Source organism: Meles meles, chromosome 5, assembly GCF_922984935.1.
Source record: "Meles meles chromosome 5, mMelMel3.1 paternal haplotype, whole genome shotgun sequence".
NCBI lineage: Eukaryota > Metazoa > Chordata > Mammalia > Carnivora > Mustelidae > Meles > Meles meles.
In genome coordinates, this window is record NC_060070.1 from 66,190,345 (window position 1) to 66,212,922 (window position 22,578).

General features: G+C 40.7%; 1 protein-coding gene across 1 annotated transcript in view; it reads left to right on the forward strand.

Moving 5' to 3' along the window:
• The window catches only part of IL20RA (interleukin 20 receptor subunit alpha), a 36,066-nt gene that overhangs the window by 8,794 nt on the left and 4,694 nt on the right, over window positions 1–22,578 (forward strand). The window contains exons 2-5 of the mRNA XM_046004355.1: window positions 12,055–12,190; window positions 18,316–18,494; window positions 19,526–19,701; window positions 20,401–20,545. Coding sequence (XP_045860311.1) covers window positions 12,055–12,190; window positions 18,316–18,494; window positions 19,526–19,701; window positions 20,401–20,545 — 636 coding nt within the window. The remainder of the gene's footprint in view (window positions 1–12,054; window positions 12,191–18,315; window positions 18,495–19,525; window positions 19,702–20,400; window positions 20,546–22,578) is intronic.

Here is a 22,578-nt window from a genome sequence, read left to right on the forward strand (position 1 = left end):
TCAAGCCACAGTTCAGCCCCAAAGAGGTCTCATTGTAGTCCTGGTCACCCTCAAAAACCTGAAAGCAATTACTTGTTACTACAGAGGAGAGTTAGCCTATTGAAAAAATTTTACCTTTCTGACAGTATACAATTCCATCTTGGTCTTGTTCGATTGGAAAGTCTCAGATTACAACGGCGATCACACCAACAACCTCATTTACCTCAAAATCCCAGTTGAAAATGAACAAGAAGCAAATACTATTAATTACATCAAAATGGCCACTAAATTATTACTTCCAAGTTACTATCCACTACGTAATTATTTTTAAAACTCTTACTTTTTCTATTAATTATTTTCTCACATTTTTGTGTTGTTGACGTTCCCTCTGAAAATTTTAAGTGATAGAGTTATGAATAAAAGAATGGCTTTGCTTCTGTGAGGATAAAAAGAAGTACTAGTTGTGAAAATGATTTGAAAAATAGATGATATTTAATTAATACCTGTTGATTGAAGTTGGAATTCCCAACAGCTATTCTTTTCAGTACCTGAGTGGTCCCAAATGGGTTGCCCTTAACTTTCTTCTTACTTTCATCTTTTCTTTTCTAAGACAAGTTATCAAATAGTAGAGGCTCCAACCCACATTCAAATCTACTTCTTCACAGTTACTATGATGTACAAATCAAGATAATTTAGAGATCACAAAATGTAGAGAACGTCAAGTTTCTGTCCTCAAAGGGCTAATTTCTAAAAGGGAAAGGAAGACATTTATATAAGAGATGACATAAGATAGTACAACTGGTTTTCTGACAGTGGGACTGACATACACAAGTTAATAATGGCGTCTTCAAAATAGGCCTTCTGGAAGGTGATGCACAGAAATCTCACCACAATGTATTTCTTAAACTCCTTTTTTCAGAGTTCCAAGTAGAGACCGCACGTGTGGGTCAGAATAGCCCTTTAAATGCCAAACCTTCATCTTGAAGGTATGATTTAATTTTCAAAAGCATTCCAAGCCATTTCCAACAACCTTGGGTAATCAAGCTGGGAAATTAGTCTATAATTGGGCAAAAACAAAGTGCGACTATTTTTTTAAAAATGAGATGGAATTTCTTGCATGTTTAGAAGGTACCTCTGGAAATGATTATAGCTGAAAGGAAGCATGCCGCAAAACGCAAATGCCATGAGCTGAGCAGCACCATAGAAAGAGTTATAAACCCTCCCCTGGGAACTAAATGGAAGATGTACTCTCTCCTTGATACGTAAACTCCAATATATTTCTTTTAAAAAGTAGTCTCGACTTTAAGTTCTTGCTTGCTACTAGGTACCAACAGCAACAGCCAAAAACATGTTTAAGCACATAAATTTATTTACTGAGGTGTGACTCTAAAGAAATAGCACTGCTTTTTCTGTATGACTCATGCATCACTCATCCACATAAATGTTCATATTCCTGGCAGGGAAAGCATATACTGGGATTGTGTCCCAGATTCAGACAATGCCTGCTGGCTCCATGAGAGCAGGGCCTTCTGTGTGTTTCTGGGCTCTGCTGTCCCCTAGTGCTTATCAGTTTCTATTTCTAGCACACAGTAGGCGTTCAGTGACTATGTATGAATGACGTGATTGTATACAGTTCCACCAGGAAAAGCTTCAATGAAGAAGAAATACTTGGGATTTCCTCGTTGAGTTTTTTCTTTCTCACCTTGGAAGCAATCATCCATCACAGGCAAAATGTATAATGATCATACAATCATCCCTTCTTCCCACGTCAGTGTTTTTAGGAGCATTTCCTATAGGTGGTAGGTGAGCATCCTACTATAGGAAGTCTGTCATAGTCAGAACCCTTGGTCTCAGTCAAGTATTCTCCAAATGGCTGAGTCCAACCATGGTCAAGTCATACAGCTTCTCTGGAGCTCTGTCAGTTCAGCTGTAAAGTAAGAATAGTAACTAGGGAGGACAACACTACGCAAATAATGACTGAGCCCTTTCTTTATCCCGGGCACTGTTCCAGGAGGCCTATGTAAAGAACCTTATTGAATCATCCCATCAATTCTATGAAGCACATAGTATTTTTTTATTTTACAAAGAGAAAATTGAGGTGCAGAAGTTAAGTGGCTGACTTGAGGGCACATGGCTGGTAAGTGGTAAAGCAGAGAGTGGGCTCCAGGGTGGCTCTGGAACTCTGGTTCTTAGAGCTTCTCTCTGACCCACTCACGTAAACAATGACTAAAAGCCAGTGAGAAAGGGCAGGTGGCAGGCCTGTGTGAGGTCCAATATTATTAGAGAGAACATGGAAGCAGCACATACATACAACAGTGAGTGGGCCAAGAGAGATTAGAGAAAAAATGTGGAGATGGTGGTTCAGGGAAGACCGTCGTGTTTACAGGAACTAATGTTAACGTCAATCCATGCTTTCTCCTTTATAGAACACAGCTGTGTATCTTTTCTTAGGTAAATTGTTCCTGAATCACATTTTCGGAGCTGTTTTTAGATGCTTGTTTTTTAAGGGCCCTTGATATATAATTAGAGAGAAGAGGAGAAAGAGGGGTTAATATTTTTCAAGAGAACTGGTTTACAACTTGAAACAAAAGAAAGTCTGCTTTTCCTTTCAGCATGATGAAGTTAAAACAAGACCGAAGACAATCCATCTAAAGGTAGCAATACAGTTTGGCTCTCATTAGGTGGTTAGGATAAGTTCTGTACAGCTCCTGGTTTCTGGAATTGGTTCATTACCCTCTGTTGCTTTTTGTGAACTGTTTTAACCTCATTCCCCACAATAAAGAACTGATACAAGCATATAAAGGTATTTTCCCTATTTCAAAAGACACTTGCAATATGCTGGAGCCACTTGCCATGCGTGGGCTACTGTTCCTTCATTAAAAAGCATCTGTTGAGTGTCTTTGGACTGTGTCAATCCCCTGTGTACAATGTAAGTTGACCAAGGCAGTTTCAAGTTACCAAGATTTGGCAGTTCAGGTGGTTTGCACCCTCATTCAATCCTCAAGTGAATCTGGGTCCTTCCCTGTCTCCACGATTTATGTGAGGCCCATCAGCCCCTGGTTAGTTCAGTTCAAAAGCATGTATTTGTCAGGTGCTGGGGATACAAAGACTGTAAGACGTGAAGTCCAATCTCAAATGGCTCAGAGCCTGGTGATGCCTTAACTCTGCTCTAGCTTCAGAAGGACAGAAGGGGCTGGGGGCTGGAGACCTTCTCTGGGTAAAGCTGGGCAGGGTTTCCTCTATGCCGTTTCCCTAGTTGGTCATGAGCTTGAGAAACTTGAATGGCCCCAAAGGGGAAGTCACCAGAGGTGGACACATTTGACTGTTGAGCCTCTTATAGCCTGGTTGTTCTCCTCACTGGTGGATGAACATACAGTCCATAATAGGAAAATCAAATTGCCTCAGCCCCAAAGACAGAGGTTTGTGAAACCACAAGACTGATTACCCTGTCCTTTCATGAGTTCACTCTGAAAACCTCACCACTTTTTATGGGTGTATGTTAAGTACTAATTTATACATGAGCTTTCCCCACAGTATAATGAAATGGAAATATCTTTGAGGGTCAGGCATATAATTAAAACTGCAGCATTCTTAGAGGAGGTAGTATTAGCTTTGAGGCCACTAGGAAAATGCTCCCTACCATTTCACTACACCTAGAGATTTGTATTTATACAACGTAACTCTTGGAACAAATATAGTAACCACATTTTATAATATTTCACCAATGAAGTTGTCATAGATTTACCCATTTCAATTTACCCATGTCATTTATCTATTTTATTCCCAATAGAAGGACCCAAGAGAAGAGACAGGACTTTCTCCTTATGGTGTATAACATATATGAGGCTGGGCTGGAAAAACTTCCCCAAAGGCCAAGATATTACAAAAGGAAAATAAACACGGAGAGTGGGCACAATTCTGAATGATGTGGCTTACGGATAGAGCTAACCAATCAATACTTGGAAGTTCATTAAGTAGACACCTCCTTGCTGACCTTTCATGGCTTTGATAAGCCAGAGGCCATCTTAAACAATCATAACTCAAGGGGCACCATTAAGTAGCCCTCCATTGCTCAAAACCCATATCTGGTTAGGGAAGCTCAAAATGAGCCCAGAGGTCCCACTCCTTTTTGAGGTCTGCTGAGTTCCATTTTTTCTTCAAAGACCAGCCTCTTACTCAGATGACTGTCATCAAGAATGCTCCCCCCATCCTTTACCAGCGACCAAGCATAACTGATATACCATCATAGTAACATCACATCATTAAAATAGTCCAAGCCAATATTCATTAAATTCACATGGAGGAATGAGGGTTCTTTCAGTTCCAAAAGATGCTCTAGGAGGAGGGCACCAAAATCATAAAAGCACAGAACAGTGGGAACAAGTTAGGGTACTACGGGTAATTTGGTGTGGCTGGTGAACATGGTGCAATTGGCAGAATTGCAAAAGGAAAGTTCAGACCAGATCATGAAGAATCTCATGCTCCAAACTAAAGTCGTAATCCTACAGCACTCCCAGAAGTAAAACTCTGTGTGCCAATCCAACAGCTCTATGATTTAGGACATGAAATGGACGGATTATCGGAGAATCAGAGCTGTACTTACAGGCCATAAATCTATGGGAACAAAAATGCTTCTGTTACTCATAAGTTGGCAAATGACTCCTGACATCGATGTGGGTGTGACACATTTTCACTTCAGTGCTGAATAAATTATCTTATCAGTACTGGCAGGTTAGAAAAATGACTTATCTCAATTTAAATGTTTACTCAGGAATGTCTTCCTTTATGTCTTCCCAAATTTGAAACATAGTGCCTAAAAACTTTACAAACATTTAAAAACCACGAGAAAAATCCTAGTTATCAACAACTGTCTTTGTTTAAGTGTGCTATTTCTTTTCCTAAAAAAGAAAGTGCTGATTCTATTTTTTATTACTCCTTTGCATCATCAAAACATAAAAGGACAAGTATTCCTTGATAAATCCTCATCTGTTAGCTTTCATAACGTAGGAATTCTGTGGCTGAGACTCTTGGAGGTCTGCCTCCTTAGGAGGCCCTGTTGTTTCTACTTTGAAAACAGAGCTGTGAGCTGCCCACCCATCTTCACATCCACAGCCAGCATCGGGGCCCAAGCCCAGCCTTCCTCACCAGGACTACTATAATAATGGTCTTGCTGGTCTCTCCGGTTCTATTTCTGCCCACACCCAATCTTTTTCCCTTCAGTAATGAATTAATCTCTTTGAAATATAGATAGGCTCGTGGTGTCCCCTGTATAAAGGGCTTCAATACTTTCCCACTGAATTTCAGACGGAATCCAGATTCCTTCCCAGGGCTTACAGTGATGGGAACTCCAGTTCTATGTGCGTCTTCAAATTCTTCTTGGCCACTCTCCTCTTCCTCACTCTTCCCCCCACCCCGCCCCCAAACACACTGGTCTTTTAACAGTTCCAAGGAACTGTCTTTTTGGATGAAATATTTTTCTGTCTCAGGAGTCTTTGCCTGGAACCCTGCCTCCCACCCCAAGCTGACTCCCAAGACCCTATCTGAGTAAGTTCTGTGACGCATTCCTCCAACCTTATTCCTATTCATAGCCTAATCACCAAATTTATAAGTACCTGTTTGTTTGTTTGTTTGTTTGTTTTACTTGTTAACTGTGTCCCTCTTCCTTCTAGTGTGGGAACTACAGAAGGGCAGGAACCCAGCTGTATTCCCCATTAGATATCTACATAGTAGCACCTACATTCATTTCCTGCGGCTGCCTTCACCATGTACCACAGGATGAGTGGCTTAAAACAACAGAAATTTATTTTCTTATAGTTCTGGAGGTTAGAAGTACAAAATCAAGGTGTTGGCAGGACTGTGCTCCCTCTGAAGTCTCTAGAGATGGTTCCCTCCTTGCTTCTTCCAGCTTCTGGGAGTCCCAGGCATTCCTTGGCTTGTAGGGAATCCAGTCCCCCATTTTCAAATAGCATTTTCCCTGTGTCACTGTATCTTCATCTGGCCATCTTAAAAGGAGATGAGTCTTTTTTATCCATTCTGATACCCTGTGTCTTTTGATTGGGGCATTTAGCCCATTAACATTCAGGGTAACTATTGAGAGATATGAGGACATGGAGAAGCAACATGGGGGGGTAGGGGGATAGGAGAAGAATAAATGAAACAAGATGGGATTGGGAGGGAGACAAACCATAAATGACTCTTAATCTCACAAAACAAACTGGGGGTTGCTGGGGGGAGGTGGGATTGGGAGAGGGGGAGCGGGCTATGGACATTGGGGAGGGGAGGCAAACCATAAGAGACTATGGACTCTGAAAAACAACCTGAGGGTTTTGAAGGGTCAGGGGTGGGAGGTTGGGGGAACAGGTGGTGGGTAATGGGGAGGGCACGTTTTGCATGGAGCACTGGGTGTTGTGCAAAAAGAATGAATACTGTTACGCTGAAAAAATAAATAAAATGGGAAAAAAAAAAAAAAAGGAGATGAGTCATATTGGGTCAAGAAGTCCTCTTTAGTCCAGTATGAGTTCATCTTAACTACTTATGTTTGCAACAACCCTTTTTCTAAATAAGGAAACATTTTGGGGATTAGGGATTAAAACTTCAATATATCTTTTTGGGGAGGGCACAATTCAACTCATAATAGCACCTAACAAATATTAGTTGATGTTTCTCATCAATATGAATGGAATTGACTGTAGTGTGTTCTGTATAGGAGACAAAGAGCTAAAGCCCAAGGCTAAGGCAAAATATGTTATTTCTACAACTTTACATTTTGCTATGGTTCCAGACTGACAGAGGGCCTGTACTCAACAACTAAAAAGACACCAGAATAGACTCAAACACACTCCTCTAAGAATCCCTGCTTTTCTAGTCACCATACATTGTCTGAAGATTGTGCCAAAGCGGAACTAGAGTTCCTACTTGCATTCTTCAGGATCAGATATGGGCCAAAATAAAAGAAAATACTCTGACAGGGAAAGGAATATGGTCTCCTACTACAGGGTGTGGTGGGATCTAAAGAAATAAATCAATGGCATCAATATCTAATATTTATTAGTACTTAAATGATTTTATATGTGAATAGCTAGGATAATAGGTGTTTTTACATCAGTCTTGTCTTTGTTTAAATTTTGATACGGATTAGTTTGCAAGGGTAGCCAGTGAGTGAAGAGGTTAAGAGTGTGGGTTCTGAACCCAACTCCTCCTCCACTTAACAAATCTGTGAACTTGTGCAACTTCTTCGTGCTTCCGTTTCCTCTTCTGTGTAATGGAGATGATAATGGGGATACCGTCCATAGGACTGTTATGGGAATTGTAGGATTTAGTTGTATAAAGTGCATAGAATCATGTCAGCTACATGGTAAGGATTCAATAAATGTTAGCTACAGTTTTCAATATATGCTAGCCATTTGCCTCACTTCAACTAAATATGATAACATGTAAAGGTTTTCATAATGTTTAAAGTCTTATGCAAATTAACTCTTTTTTTAAAGATTTTATTTATTTATTTGACAGACAGAGATCACCAGGAGGCAGAAAGGCAGAAAGAGGGGAAGGAAGCAGGCTCCCTGCTGAGCAGAGAGCCAGATACGGGACTCAATCCCAAGACCCTGGAATCCTGACCTGAGCCAAAGGCAGAGGCTTTAACCCACTGAGCCACCCAGGCACCCCGCAAATTAATTTTATTCACATACTGTATCTACTATTAAAACAAAATCTCTTAGCCTGTCATGAATGGATCTCACAATCAACATAATTTTTAATATTGCCAAAAGATATCCTACTGAAACCAAAACTAACTGAAGGGAGCAGATAGTCCATATAACTCTTCTTTGCAGAAAGGTCAAACCTCACTGTACCAAGGAACCTCTGTTTCCATTGATCAAAGAAAAATTATTAAAATTCCATAATTAACAAATATTATAAATGATACAAGTAAATAAATTACTATGAACCCCCTCAAAATGATGAATATACATTTCTGGAAATACAGGCATAGAGACAAGATGTGAAGAAAGGTAATTATATAGCCTAATTTTGCTCTGATGAGAAATGGTTCAGAACCTAGCAGACCATGTCATAACAAGCTCTATTTTGTGTGCTGGGGTGACAGAGATGGGCTGATACCAGAACGTAACCTCTTTTTCATGGTAGAGCAGTTCCTTGATAATACTTTGACAAGGAATATGATACAAGGGAATGACTCCAAATTGATATTTTGTCTGCCTATGTATTCAAATAAACAATGTCAATCGAAATGAAGGCTCTGCAGGGTAAAAGCTGGAATATTCTTTCCTCAGAAATAGTGTACCAAACCATAATATCCATTTTTAAATGGAATTCTATTAAAGGTTTTACTACTCTGAATCCTTGTCAGTGGATTTACAATGAGCTTAACTAAGCATTTGTCTTTTTAAAATAATATATCCAGAAAGTTGTCTCTGCAATCCTCACTTGCTATTAAAAGGCTAATAAGTTCCCAGTCTTCTCACTGGGTTTTTAATTTTTTTATAAAGATAAAATCAAACTATTAAAACATAGAGATCAATCCAGATACAATGTGTGAGAGGATATACAGGCTGTGAATGCCAGGAGGAAGAGATTATTGAGGGCCATCTTGGAGGCTGGCTACCAAAATTGTGGTGATACATAGGATTTACCCATAACATAGACTTTTGGAGGAGGTGCATATGCATTTCACAACATTTCTAATGAAATATATCTTCTTTTTAGAAAATGGAATGACATGAGAAAAAAATTGTTTATTGTTTTAGTTTATTGTCACACTATTAATTTCTTTAACCTGTTTTGATAATTGGCACAGCATTTTTTAAATCAGACCAAATAGACTTGATTTTTTTAAATAATAATAATTCAATGAGGCAAAATTAAGCACTTTAAAGTGAACAATTCAGTGGCATTCGGTCCATTCACTCCTGTGAGTGACATAGCATTTCTAGAGGATCATTTAAACAATTATAAAACATGAATCACGATGTTGGTTGAACCAATGAAGATTAATGATTGACAACACATTCCAGAGAATGGTTCATTTCAGAATAGCAAAACTGCTTTATTTCCTCTTAAAAATGACCAAGAAAATTAAATTACATTAACTTGAACAACACTTTTTTTTTAAATTACAGGTTATTTCTTAAAACTGTTTTGGGTATGTTTTAGGCATCTTGAGAATTCTGTCAGTTTACTTACATTAAAAGATAAGCAGAAGGGGAACCTGGGTGGCTTAGCTGGTTAAGCAACCTACTCTTGGTTTCAGCCCAGGTCATGATCTCAGCCTCTAGAGACAGGACCCCCCCCCCCCCATCATGTCTACCCTCAGTGCAGAGTCAGCTTGAAATTCTTTCCCCTCTTCCCTCCCTCTCCCCTCCCTTCCCCCCCACTGAGCACACTCTCGTGCTTTCTGTCTCTCAAATAAATAAATAAATAAAATCTTTTTAAAAAATGAGCAGAAATGAGAGTTGTTGAAGATAAAGATTTATATAGATTAAACATTGGAACATATGTCTGGACTCTAATATCTAACATAACTTGTGTTTTAGATTTCCAAACTTAAGTTGCCACACACTAGAATGTTCCAGTTTCTGATCAGTTAGTTCTATGGAGCTAATATATTTTGGTAATATTTTCTATCTGTGATATTATAATACACAGTCTATTTTAATTTTCATCCTTACAAGATGCTAACCATTCTTCACATGCACATGTCATATGAACATGGAGACTACACATTTTAGATATGAAGGACCCTTGGAACTTTTTATGTTAAAAGTGTTGCTCACTTTTGAAGAGTTGGAAAACAGGACTCTTCATGGTACTGACCCTGCCCCATATTCTCAGTTTCATCCTCAAAGCTCTTTTTTTTTTTTTAAGATTTTATTTATTTATTTGACAGAGAGAGAGATCATATGCCATGAATAATTATCAGTGATTTAATACTGCTCTGTGCTATCAATAAGTTCTGATTTTTTAAAAAATTTTATTTATTTGACAGAAATCACAAGTAGGCAGAGAGGCAGGCAGAGAGAGAGGAGGAAGCAGGCTCCCTGCGGAGCAGAGAGCCCGATGCAGGGCTCGATCCCAGGACCCTGAGATCATGACCTGAGCCGAAGGCAACGGCTTAATCCACTGAGTCACCCAGGCGCCCCCATCTTCAAAGCTCTTATTAAAAATCAGAACTTGGGGCACCTGGGTGGCTCAGTGGGTTAAAGTCTCCACCTTCAGCGCAAGTCGTGATCCCAGGGTCCTGGGATCGAGCCCCACATCGGGCTCTCTGCTCGGCAGGGAGCCTGCTTCCCCTTCTCTCTCTACCTGCCTCTCTGCCTACTTGTGATTTCTGTCAAATAAATAAAATTTTTTAAAAAATCAGAACTTATTGATAGCACAGAGCAGTATTAAATCACTGATAATTATTCATGGCATATGATCTCCAGAAAAAAAAGACTAATACCCTTGATACACAATGGTTCCAGAGAGAAGGATAAAAATCGAGACAGACATTGGGCAAGTTGTGTCCTTTTGAGATCTCTCCGCCCCTACCAGACATATACCCATACAGTGATCAGCTGATATTGCTTCTCCTTATTTAACTTTCTTCTTAAAAATGAAACTGAGGTATTTAAAAAAAAATTATCAAGTTGGAAGTAGGAGCCATTACAAATATAGCATATGCACGCACACCTAAAAACACACTCAGCAACCTATATTTTGGTTACTCTGCTGCATGTGAAAGAGCTTTTGGCTTAGAATTTTAGGGTTGCAGTTACAAAGTTTAATTCTAAAGCAAAGAACTTTTTTTCTCTCTTTTCATTTGGTTTGTGAAATTACAATACATCATATAGAGCTAATCTTAGTCAGAAATTACCCCAAGGATAAAACTAACTTCTTTCTCCGACATTAGCTGCAGCCAATTTACCCAAGAATTATGGGACTGTAGCTAAAATTAGACCAGTCTTCAGTGACTTAGCTAAATTTCATTTCCTAAGTTTGGTTTGCAGTATCAAAGTTTGTTATTTTCCAAGTTCATTGACTAAAATACGTGTATTTATGATGAGATGTGTCCTTCATAAAATCTGATTGTTTATAACCCAGGGCTTTGTGGTCTCTCCAATATTTGAAGTTAACATTTTGGTTCTTACATGTTACCAATGATTTTTAAAATTTATTTTAATTCAAGGATCATCTTTGTTTTCTTTTGTAAGAAACTGTCCTCCACTTTCCTTTTGTCTTTTTCTCATTTGTTGGTAGTGTCTCAATTCTTTATCATTTCTCAACAGAAGATTTCTACAAATTAATTCTCTAGGATACAGTTTTCTTAGAGCACAATTATATGACCATATCAGCATTTAATTAAATATGTTTCATCTTTCAGTGGTTTCTTTTCTAATTATTGCTTTATTATGTACTTTAGCAAAGCTAACCTAATGCCAGTCTCCAAAACTTGAGCATTTTGGGGCCATTTATCCTAAATTTTATTTCTGTATCTAGTAAGGGGATTGTTTCTGTTATAGGCTGGTGCATTTTTTTCTTTTTTCTTTTTTTTTTTAGGCTGGTGCATTAACCAACTACCCACACATGGTTTAAAACAATCACTTTATTATCTCTCACAAATCTGAGGGTTAACTGGGGCTCAGCTGGATGGTTCTTCCTCTGGTCTCATTTGGAGTCTCTCTTGCAGCTTCAGTCTATGGCAGATGGGGCTGGAGTGTCCACGGTGCCTTCATTCTGGCCTCCTGGTTGGAAGGCTGGGCTCAGCTAGGACAGCTGAACATTTCCCTTTCTGCGTGGCCTCCAGCAGAGTGGCCCAGCTTTTTACATGGCAGCTCAGGACTTCCAAAAGGGCAAAAGTAGAAACTGCCAGACCTTCTAAAGACTTAGTCCCACAGTTAGTTCTGCCACATTCCATTGGTTGAAGTCATCAGGTCAGCTCTGATTTAGGAGGAAATAGGACATAAGTACTGGAAGGTGTGGCTAGTTGAGGCCATGTCTGAAGACCATCTACCACAGGGGTTATGTTTTCCTTTTCTCCATTAAGAACTTGTTTCTTCTCTACTCCCTTTTCAGTTCCCTGCATCCCTGGTGGTTTACCCAAGCCTACAAATATCACCTTCTTATCCATAAATATGAGGAATATCCTACAGTGGAGCCCACCAGAGGGCCTACAAGGAACTGAAGTTACTTACACTGTGCAGTATTTCATGTAAGTTGGTTCTTTGGCTTTGGGCTGGTTTATAAACCTAAGATTCAGACACCTAGTAACTGTGCAAAGATAAACTATCTATTGTACTAAGTGGAAAAAAGAAAAATTTTCAGTATTCCCTGCTAAATTTTCTTGGACTGTTCTGTCAGATTAAATTAGAAAACCATTTCTTGGTGAAGACAGAAGCATTGGGGGCTTAGGTGAGGGAAAGTTATGTTAAGTGGGGGAGAAGTTGGTCAAAATGTTATTCTGTGGCTGAGAAAACAAGGAAATCCATTGTTTCTGAAAAGTCTAAACTTAATTGGAATTACAGACCTGTTTAAGGGAAACTGAGTGCAGACTTCTGTGCCATTAGCTCTTCCTATTGAGGTTAGTGAATGGACATTTCCACATTTCACCTGTCCCTCAAAACTCATTATACATCAACAATGAATCTTGGAACACTGCATCAATAACTAATGATGTATTTTATGGTCACCGAAATAACAAAATTTTTTAAAATTCATTGCAAGCAAGAAAGAATGCAAAACGTATAGATGATGCCCATGTTCAAGAAAACCGAGGAAATGGCCAAACCTCAAGCCACAAGCCACGGAGCGTACAAGCGAAATACTGTGAAGTCTGAAGGAAAACAACTGCAGAAACTGAAAGTGAATCTATACCTTCTTAAACTCCAACAGTAGAAAATAATCCTACAAGAATAAATGTCATAGTATTCAAAGGTATACCTAACAACCTAAGGATTTCTGCCACTAGAAATTGAGGAAATGTCCCCATGAGCCCCAGTTTGGAGCCACAGAATGTCAGAGAAGGAGGAGCTAAAAGAGAAGTTGTGCTCAAGTGACACTTTCACTGTAGAGGCCCAGTAGCCCCGGTGAGGTGGGTGCAGGAGGGAGGGAAGGTGAAGATGGCTGGGAGGCACGCAAGGGGACTACAACCTTACTAATGTGTCTTATGGCACATCAGCCTCCAGCAGTTCCCAAATGTGAGGGTGGGCGGGCTCTCCAGAAAAGGGAATATAATATGATTTGGAGAGCAAGTGTGTGACATACCCTCAGTCCTATACCCATTTTCCCAAAGAATCTGGCCTAGCACCTCTCCATTCTTACCGGAAGGGAGAAAGACAAACATACACACACACACACAAGTGAAAAGTTCCTAAAAAGCTTTCTCATGGAACCAGGAGAAAATTTCAGGAAATAACTGTTCATAGTTTGAGTCTATATACAACATAATCTCTAATGGTAAATCTGAAGGGAGAGAAGGAGGGAGGGAGGGAGGAAAGAAAGAAGAAAGGAAGGAAGGAGGAAAGGGGGAGGGAAGGAGGAGAAAAAGAAAGCAAGCAAGAAGTTAAAGAAAAGATTCTAAGACAAGGGGAAGAATTTTTAAACGAGGCAGCAGAGCTTAGGGAAGAGTTGGAAAATAAAAATGCTATATAGAGATGAAAACTGATAGTAATTGAACAAGTGAGAATGTCTGGAGTTGTGCATAATGAGTACATGCTCAATCTAGGAAAATGTAATAAAAACAATAGGAAGACTTATCCTGGTGAGGTTATTGAACTTTAGGGAGAGGAAGTACTTCATGACAGTCATAAACAAGAGCAGGGTGCTCAAGGGAGGCAAGGGGAGAGGGATTATTTCTGTCTGCCAACACTCAACAGAAGACAGTGATACTCCTCTGAGGGAAAAAATAGGTGTGATCTAAGATTCTTACAAATTTCGACAGACATATTTTCAAGCAAATGAGATGTCAGGAGAGCACTCCCGTGAGATCTTCTTGAGGGGGGAGAAAACCACTAACTAAAGATGATATCCAGCTGGCAGAGGTAAAGATGACCCTGAAGGAAGGACTTAGTATCGACAAGATTAATTGTCATTGTGAAAAGACTGGTACATGCACTGAGACTATCTCAGTGAAGAACTGAGACTAAGTATTGATGGGGAATGGGGTTATCAAAATTTCTTGTAAATGTTTGAAAGCTAAGCAATGATATAACAAATTAGAAGGTGGGGAATATCTCTAAGTGTACTGAGTTTCATAGCAAGAAGCCATTAAATGTGATCTAAAACGAAAATATTTCATCACCTTGATAACCAAACTTTCGATATTTTTCATGAACCATTTTCTTACTTCAAAAGATCTTTTAGAAACTACTATCTCTTGTGAGGATGAAATACTTGAACTAAAACAATTCCTTTAATCTCACTTCGATTTCTTTTTCTGTTAAAGCTCAAATCAGAGGGCATGTAGGTGGCTGAGTTGGTTAGGTATCCCACTCTTGATTTTGGCCTCGGTCATGATCTCAGGGTCCTGGGATTAAGCCTGGGGGTGAGTTCTGAGCTCAGCGTGGAGTCTGCTTGGGATTCTCTCTCTCCCAATTTGTACTCAAAAAATAAATAAATAAATCTTGGGGGGAGGTGGGATTGGGAGAGGGGGAGCGGGCTATGGACATTGGGGAGGGGAGGCGAACCATAAGAGACTATGGACTCTGAAAAACAACCTGAGGGTTTTGAAGGGTCAGGGGTGGGAGGTTGGGGGAACAGGTGGTGGATAATGGGGAGGGCACGTTTTGCATGGAGCACTGGGTGTTGTGCAAAAAGAATGAATACTGTTACGCTGAAAAAATAAATAAAATGGAAAAAAATAAAAAAAAAATAAAAAATAAATAAATCTTAAGTAAACTTCAAATCAGACTAAATTTGCAACCCTGATTAAAACCATATGTATGATATAATCTAGTTATTGTCTGTATATGCAGCCAACTAGTCTTTCCTGTGTGAATAGAGAAGCATAACGAGATGTCCAGAATCATGCCAAATGTTTTAGGCTAATGGGTTTTAGAGTGACTTGTTTCTCTGTTGATTACACATTTCTGATTTTCTGAATTAAAAAAAAAAGTACCCTATTAGCCACAACAAAAAGAACAAAGTCATTTTTCTCTATGAAGAAAATATTCAGACCACTAAGACAGGGAAATACTTCAACAGCTATTCACAATGACCTCATTTATCTGGATCCTCATTTTCATTTTTTAAGAGTTTCTCTGGAAGCTGGTGTTTTAGGAAAGGAGACATCACTCTGCAAAGAGGAAGTGCCTGTTGACTGTGCCCTGGCCTTTTTTTCCATTAAGTGAAGCAAAGAGTTCGCAATGTCCTTTATGTGTTTGATTCTGAAAAGGAAAAAAAAAAAATAGAGTAATCACTGCTCTGTGAGAGAAAATAACTTAGATGGTACAAATTTCCAAAATAAAGAAAGAAATTCGCCATGTCGGAAGTCTGACATGCTCGTGCACGTCCAAGACGGACAGAAATACAGAGTAGTGTCTGTCACTGACAGGGCTCCAAGCTCAGCTCCAAGGCCAAACAGTCGTTGGTTTCCTGCCAGGCTGTCATCCTAGCCAGGTAACCTTGGGCAACTTACATATTATGATTTTACACTTTGGAGTGAAGTTTGTTTCCAAGTAAAAGATGACATTCTGACAATAGTTTAAATTCTACCTGCCAAGAGAATTTAGTGCAGAAAATATCTAGTGCACTATGGAAAACACAAGCTTTGGCACAAGCTATGGAAAGTGGTTCAGAATCCAGTAAAGTGTATTTTCTCCTCCATCGACCTCTGTCATGGGCAACTGCCCTGCCCCTGGCAGGAGTGAGGAAGGTGAAGGAGAGGGGATCAAATGGGTGATGGCAGTATTTTCCAGACCCTAAGTCAGGACCTGTCATTGGACCATGAAATCAGTATTGACGGACATAGCTAGCATTATTTTCAATGGAAAGGACTGGAATGGTGTGAAGTGGACGGAGTGGAAAATAACTGAACTGATGGCATGTCTACAGTTTAAATAGAATCTTGTGAAACCTTTGTTTCAGTATGTTAAATATATGTATGTTTCTGTGAGCTGGGTCACAAGGTAAACTGGATTACGTCTTTCAGCTCACAGATAAGAAATGCATGAAAACCCTTAGGCAATGGTGACTGCTTCCTGGAGAAGTTGGTCGACAAGATCTTAACTGTATTTCTAATGTCTTTGGGCAGGTATGGTACTTACGAAACAGGAGACAGTAGCCTTCAGAAATCTGTTGCCATATTCTGAGAGGAGAAGATACCCTTAAGCTTGGATAAAACTTGATAAAGTCCACATTTCCTCATTCTCAAGATATGCTCTTGCCTTGACTTACGGGATGCCTGCTTCTCCTACTCCCCCCCCCCCAGCTGCTATTTCTTTTCTTTTTTATTTTTTAGGTAGGCTCCATTCCTAGTGAGGAGTCAGTACAAGGCTTGAACTCAGAACCCTGAAGTCAAACCTGAGCTGACACCAAGAGTCAGATGCTCAATTGAATGAGATCCCCCAGGTGCCCCTTTAATTGCTATTTATAACTATACTTTGTATCCAACCTTTCAATCTTGATGAGCCTGGAATTTTATGCTAAGCTTTGTTCTGGCTCTAGGATCATTTCATTCATACCTAAGCCTTCAATGAACAGTTTTGTGCCCTTGATTTCAAAATCACTGCCTCCCACTCACCCCTCTTTCCTGAGCCCCAGGACCTACTGGGCATCCATGCACCTGGATGTCTTTCACATACCTGAAGCTCAGTGTGCAAAAAACTAAACTTGTTACCTTTCCTTCCTCCACCCCCCTCCTCCCCATTTCCCAAACCTATTCCTCCGTATTCTTTCCCTTGGGAAATGTTACCACTATCCCAGACAGAAAGAGACATCATCCTGAACACCTTTATCTCCCTCATCTCTTACCTCCACTCAGTCACCAAGTCCTGTTTCCCCTAATAGTTCCTCTTTTGTCTTGTCATTTGTTCTACTACCACCATCCTTGTCCAAGCCACTGACATCTTCCAGCTGGACCACCACAGGATCTCCCCAAGTGTTCCCCAGACTGCCATCCCTACCCCACTGCATTCTCCATGCTACACCTGTTAGCTTTCTAAAACCCCAGCACACCTGCTTTAATGCCTTCCTAGCCTCCCACGCAGTCCTCTCTCACTGGCTCAGCCGGTGGCACTTCAACCCCCTATACCTCAGTGTTTCCCACCTGAAAAGTGTTAAAAATATTTTCCCTTCTCTAACTGCTAGGGGTGTGTGTTTTTAATAAAGGAAAGAAGAAATCAATATCAACAACCGAGTCAATATCATCACTATCACTTCATGCCACGGTTGGCATGCACTCAACCCTAACCAATTTTCTCTAGACCTTTCATAGAAAGGAGATATTAAATTTATGAGAATGTCAAGGTATTTTTTCTTCCAAGAAAAAAATGGCTAATATTTCTTTAAAATAGCCCATCGGGGCGCCTGGGTGGCTCAGTGGGTTAAAGCCTCTGCCTTCAGCTCAGGTCATGATCTCAGGGTCCTGGGATCAGGCCCTGCATTGGGCTCTCTGCTCGGGGGGTGGGGAGAGGATCCTGCTTCTTCCTCTCTCTGCCCCCCTCTCTGTCTACTTCTGATCTGTCTGTCAAATAAATAAATAAAAATCTTTAAAAAATAATAGCCCATCAAATTGACCTTCATTTGGCATTTGCACTAAAATCGTACATAGATAATTACTAGAAGAATTGATCATATGATGTGTAAAATATTTACTGTAGACCAAGGATAAAAAAATACAGGCTTTCAAAATGTACTATCCACCTTATAATTCTCAGAAAAGAGAGGTGATTGCAGAAACTCTGACTCATGCTCCTGAGAGGTAATGAAAAAAATTGCCAGCAGCAAATGTGGATTCTTTTTTATCTCAGTGACAGGTACTTTTGTTGTTCTGCAGTGAAGGTCTGAACTTCCACTGAGTTTTGTTTTTGTTTTTGTTTTCTTTTTTTTAAATTTTTATTTATTTATTTGACAGACAGAGATTACAAGTAGGCAGAGAGGCAGGCAGAGAGGCAGGCAGAGAGAGAGGAAGGGAAGCAGCCTCCCTGCTGAGCACAGAGCCCGATGTGGGGCTTGATCCCAGGACCCTGGGATCATGACCTGAGCTGAAGGCAGAGGCTTTAACCCACTGAGCCACCCAGGCGACCCTGAACTTCCATTGAGTTTTGTGTAATAACTGTTTTTTTCCTATTGGAAATCACAGAGGGCACCTCATTATTAATTCAATTTCTTTCTCAGCAGATATGGGCAAAAGAAGTGGTTGAATAAATCCGAATGCAGAAATATCAGTAGGACCTCCTGTGATCTCTCTGTGGAAACTTCTGATTACGAACATCAATATTATGCCAAAGTTAAGGCCATTTGGGAAACGAATTGTTCCAAATGGGCAGAAACTGGACGATTCTATCCATTCTTAGAAAGTAAGTAACACACTGTAAACTCCGATAATAACAAGTTCTTCTGTCCATCGAGCATACAGTATCAGCCTGGCAGCCTTCCTAGGAGGCCAGGGCCCTGGGCACACTGTTCTGCGCTCTGTCCCTCAGCTGCTGGGTGAGCAGCCCACGGTGCCCCACCTCACTGCATCTCAGAGCTTCGTCTTTACAATGACTGCTTTTGCTCATTGCCAAACTAAGTGTCTTCTTGTTCTGAACATGGTAATGTGATGACATATTTCTAGGTATAACTCAGAATTCAGGCAATACCTTCATGATGTTTGCTTTTTTCATTTTTCCGTCCTTTGTTCGGTGGCTGAATCAGCCATAGAGGACCCACTCAGAGCTGCCATAATGAAGTTTACAAGAGCTTCTCACTGGAGCCAGAACCTCTTCAATGGTGCCCTTCTAGATCACACTTCAGCAAACTATGTCCTCAGACCGAATGCAGCTCGGCCTCCTTTCCATCTGTCCACAGGCCGAGAGCTAAGAATGCTTTTTACATTTACATAAATAAGAGCTACAACAGAGATCATATGGCCTGTAAAGCCTAAGTACTTCCTGTCTGAACCTTTATAGCAAAAGCTTGCGAACCTCTGTTCTAGACCATTCTAAGTTATTTAACACTGTTTCATTCCTCCATGGCTGATTTCTACCACACAGCAAATCATGGTAATGTTATTTATCACCAACTTTTCAAGTCACAAGAGTGTTGTAAACACTTTTAGTTGTATTTACCACCTGTTTATCCAGGAGATTAGGCACCAAGTAAATACAAGACTTAAATTTTCTGTTTTCATATTATATCAGAAATGATACAGATCAGATACAGATCAGAAACAATCAGAAATGATTGTTTCAAGATGTGGCATAACTCGGACTCACCTGAGAACAATCTGAGTCATCTCAACTAAGAGGGCAGCTTTAGACTTTGATTCCAGTAGGATTATATTGTACTTTTATCCATGGTGATTTCTACATCTGAATATGGTAACTCCCTCTCCCCTCCCCTTTAGCACAAATTGGCCCACCAGGGATCGCTTTGACGACAGATGAGAGATCCATTTCCATTGTTCTGACGGCTCCGGAGAAGTGGAAGAGAAATCCAGAAGACAATTCTCTTTCCATGCAACAGATATACTCTAATCTGAAGTATAATGTGTCCGTATATAATACTCAATCTAATAGAACGGTGAGCCTGGGATGGAAGAGGGGCCTCGAATCTGTGCGCTTCCTGCAACTAGTGCTGGGACGAGCAGCCTAGGGGCAGGGAATCTGGGAAGGTGTGATATTCAAAGACATGCTGGGCAAGACATAGTGGAAGCTGATACATAAGACATCTCAACAACGTCCTTCGGCTTTCCCTTACAGACCCTCTCCTTCAGTGGGGTCTGATGTTGCTATTGGGTGTGGAACAATTGTCCACCTCACTCTGATGTAGAGCTCTGACTCGCATGACATCTGTCAATCACTCTCCAAGAGGGAAAAAATGTCAGCAAGGACACAGGGCAAGATGAGCAAGAAATCCATCCTTACGTTCTTATTTAGAATTGTTCCCAGAATGGTCCCAATTCCTGACCATGCTCTGCTGAGCTAAAGGAAAAGGGTATTTTAAAGCTGTTGCTAGAAAAAAAATTTAAAAATCTTAACTTAGACCTCCATTTATTAATATGGGAAAATGTTCATAATTCTACTTAAATTTCTTAAAATGCATGACAGTATATGTTAACTAAATTGAATTTAAATTAAAAAAAAATTTTTAAAAGCCCGGCTTGCCACAATAAAGAAGGATTTAGTGGTATCTCAGTGTTCTGTCTCCTTCTAGAGCTGTCTATCTGGGTGGTACTGGAATTCCGTGGCTCTAACTGCTGTTTGCCATCCCCTGCCCTAGTGGTCCCAGTGTGTGACCAACCACACGCTGGTGCTAGGCTGGCTGGAGCCAGACACTCTGTACTGCATCCACGTGGAGTCCTTCGTCCCAGGGCCTCCTCGCCTTGCTCGGCCTTCTGAGAAGCTGTGTGTCCGTACTTTGAAAGGTGAGCTTAAAAAGTCTCAGCTGGTCTGAGGAGGGAACTCTGAGGAAACTAGGAGAAGTGTGGCAGTTAAACACAAGGTTTGGGTTAATCCATGTTTACCAGGAACAGGTTGAGACAAAGGCAGAAACAATCATCACCATAAATGCATTGAGCATCCTGGGGCTCTGTCCTTGAACTTTGCCAGCATTAGAGCCTGTTTGCATCTTCCCGAGGAACTCTCAGCACCGGTCCTGATATCTGCTGCCAACAAGCTTCTTCTACGGGAAAAAAAGCAATCAGAATTTTACACACCTCTTTTTATTTCTTAAATGTAGTCCCTGTCATCAAGAGAAGTTCTGTGGTCTTCAAGAACATCAAATGTTAGGGCTAGAAACAAAACACTATTCTAACAACACTTGCAGACAGCAGGCTTTGCTCACCCTCAGGAGTATAAATTACAGCTCTGCAAGTTGCATTCAGGTATCACTCACAGGCTGCACGAGCGTCTGGGATCAGCAAATCCACACTTACTCCCTCATTTACTTTGCTTCTCTCTCCTTCCTTTTGCCTTCTTCTCATGTTTTCTGAGCTTGGCTGAAGAGTCTCATTCCTGTTAGGAGAAATAGGGTTAGGAGCTTGGCATTTGTGTATTTGTGCTTCCCCAAGGGTCAGGGGACTTTCCACTCAAAACCTGAACATGGAAAATTAACCCAAAAGTTGACCTTCCTCGAATGGCCCCTCATCCATTATTCTGCCATCTCCCTCTTCCAAACCCTCTGGCCCAGGAAAAATGGCACCCCGCATCCCCTAGCCTGGTTCCATAACCAGCTATGGGATGACCATGCTGACAGGAGCCCTGCTTTCCTCTTCCCTCATGCTGCATAGAGCACAAGATGAAACTGTCCTAAGGAATCCAAAGGGGATTTTGTGATGTTCAAAAGTGAGAAGCTATATTTTTGAATCTCTGTCCTTTCATACCTTCCCCTAAAATGAAGGATTTTCTGCCAGATGTCAAATAAAACTGAAATGCAGAGCAAGCAAAAGGCAAAACAAAGCAGACTGAAGAAATCGTTTCTGTATTTGGAAAAAGTGCTCTGTTTACTAACAGTTTGATCAGTGGCCAAGTGGTAGGAGTGAATTTCCAGTGAAAATATTTAAGCAGTTGGCAGACTGAAAGCAACTCAAATACGGATTCCATTAAATACTTCCCGGTAAGAGATGCAGCCAACTTTCTCACTAGTCTAGGAGAGGTGACAAAATAAGGACATATCTTTTCGGATTCTGACCTTTTCCTTGATAGCCCAGCTGGACCACTTCTTTCGGGGCCATCTTTGAGAAATACTTCTGCTCTCCATTGTCCCCTGGTACTAAAATACAACTACAGTTTATTAGGTTTATTGGTGCAAACATGTTCTGCTGTATGCTGAGTGCCACCGGTCATTGTTGTCATGGCATGTTTTAAGTAGGGCAAGTTCAGTCCAGAGACCAGAGTGTGCATTCAGAGGACTAGGCTGCATCGTGGCCTTATGTGTAGTAGGTGATGCCGGCCACCTGCACCACCTGCATGTGCTGTTGCCACCTTTCCCTGCAGAAGCTGATGACAGACGTGCTCCTTGGGAGCAGTTTGGGGTGGAAGAGGCTGTCCTTGGAGCCCGACACCTACACTTCTCTCACTGGCTCTTCTTTTTTTTTTTTTTTTTTAAGATTTATTTATTCGACAGATAGAGATCATAAGTAGGCAGAGAGAGAGAGAGAGAGAGGAGGAAGCAGTCTCCCAGCCAAGCAGAGAGTCCGATGCGGGGCTTGATCCCGAGACCCTGGGATCATGACCTGAGCTGAAGGCAGAGGCTTTAACCCGCTGAGCCACCCAGGTGCCCCTCACTGGCTCTTCTTGATCTCCCTCATTGTCCATGACACTTCTGTTTCCCCTCTCTCACTAGACGGCTATCTGGAGAGTGACATTATTCCTTTGCCTCAGGCCTAGGCATCAAGATTATCCAAGCAACTGTACAGATGAAAGAGCTCCCATGACACTCTCACTGAATTCATCAGTA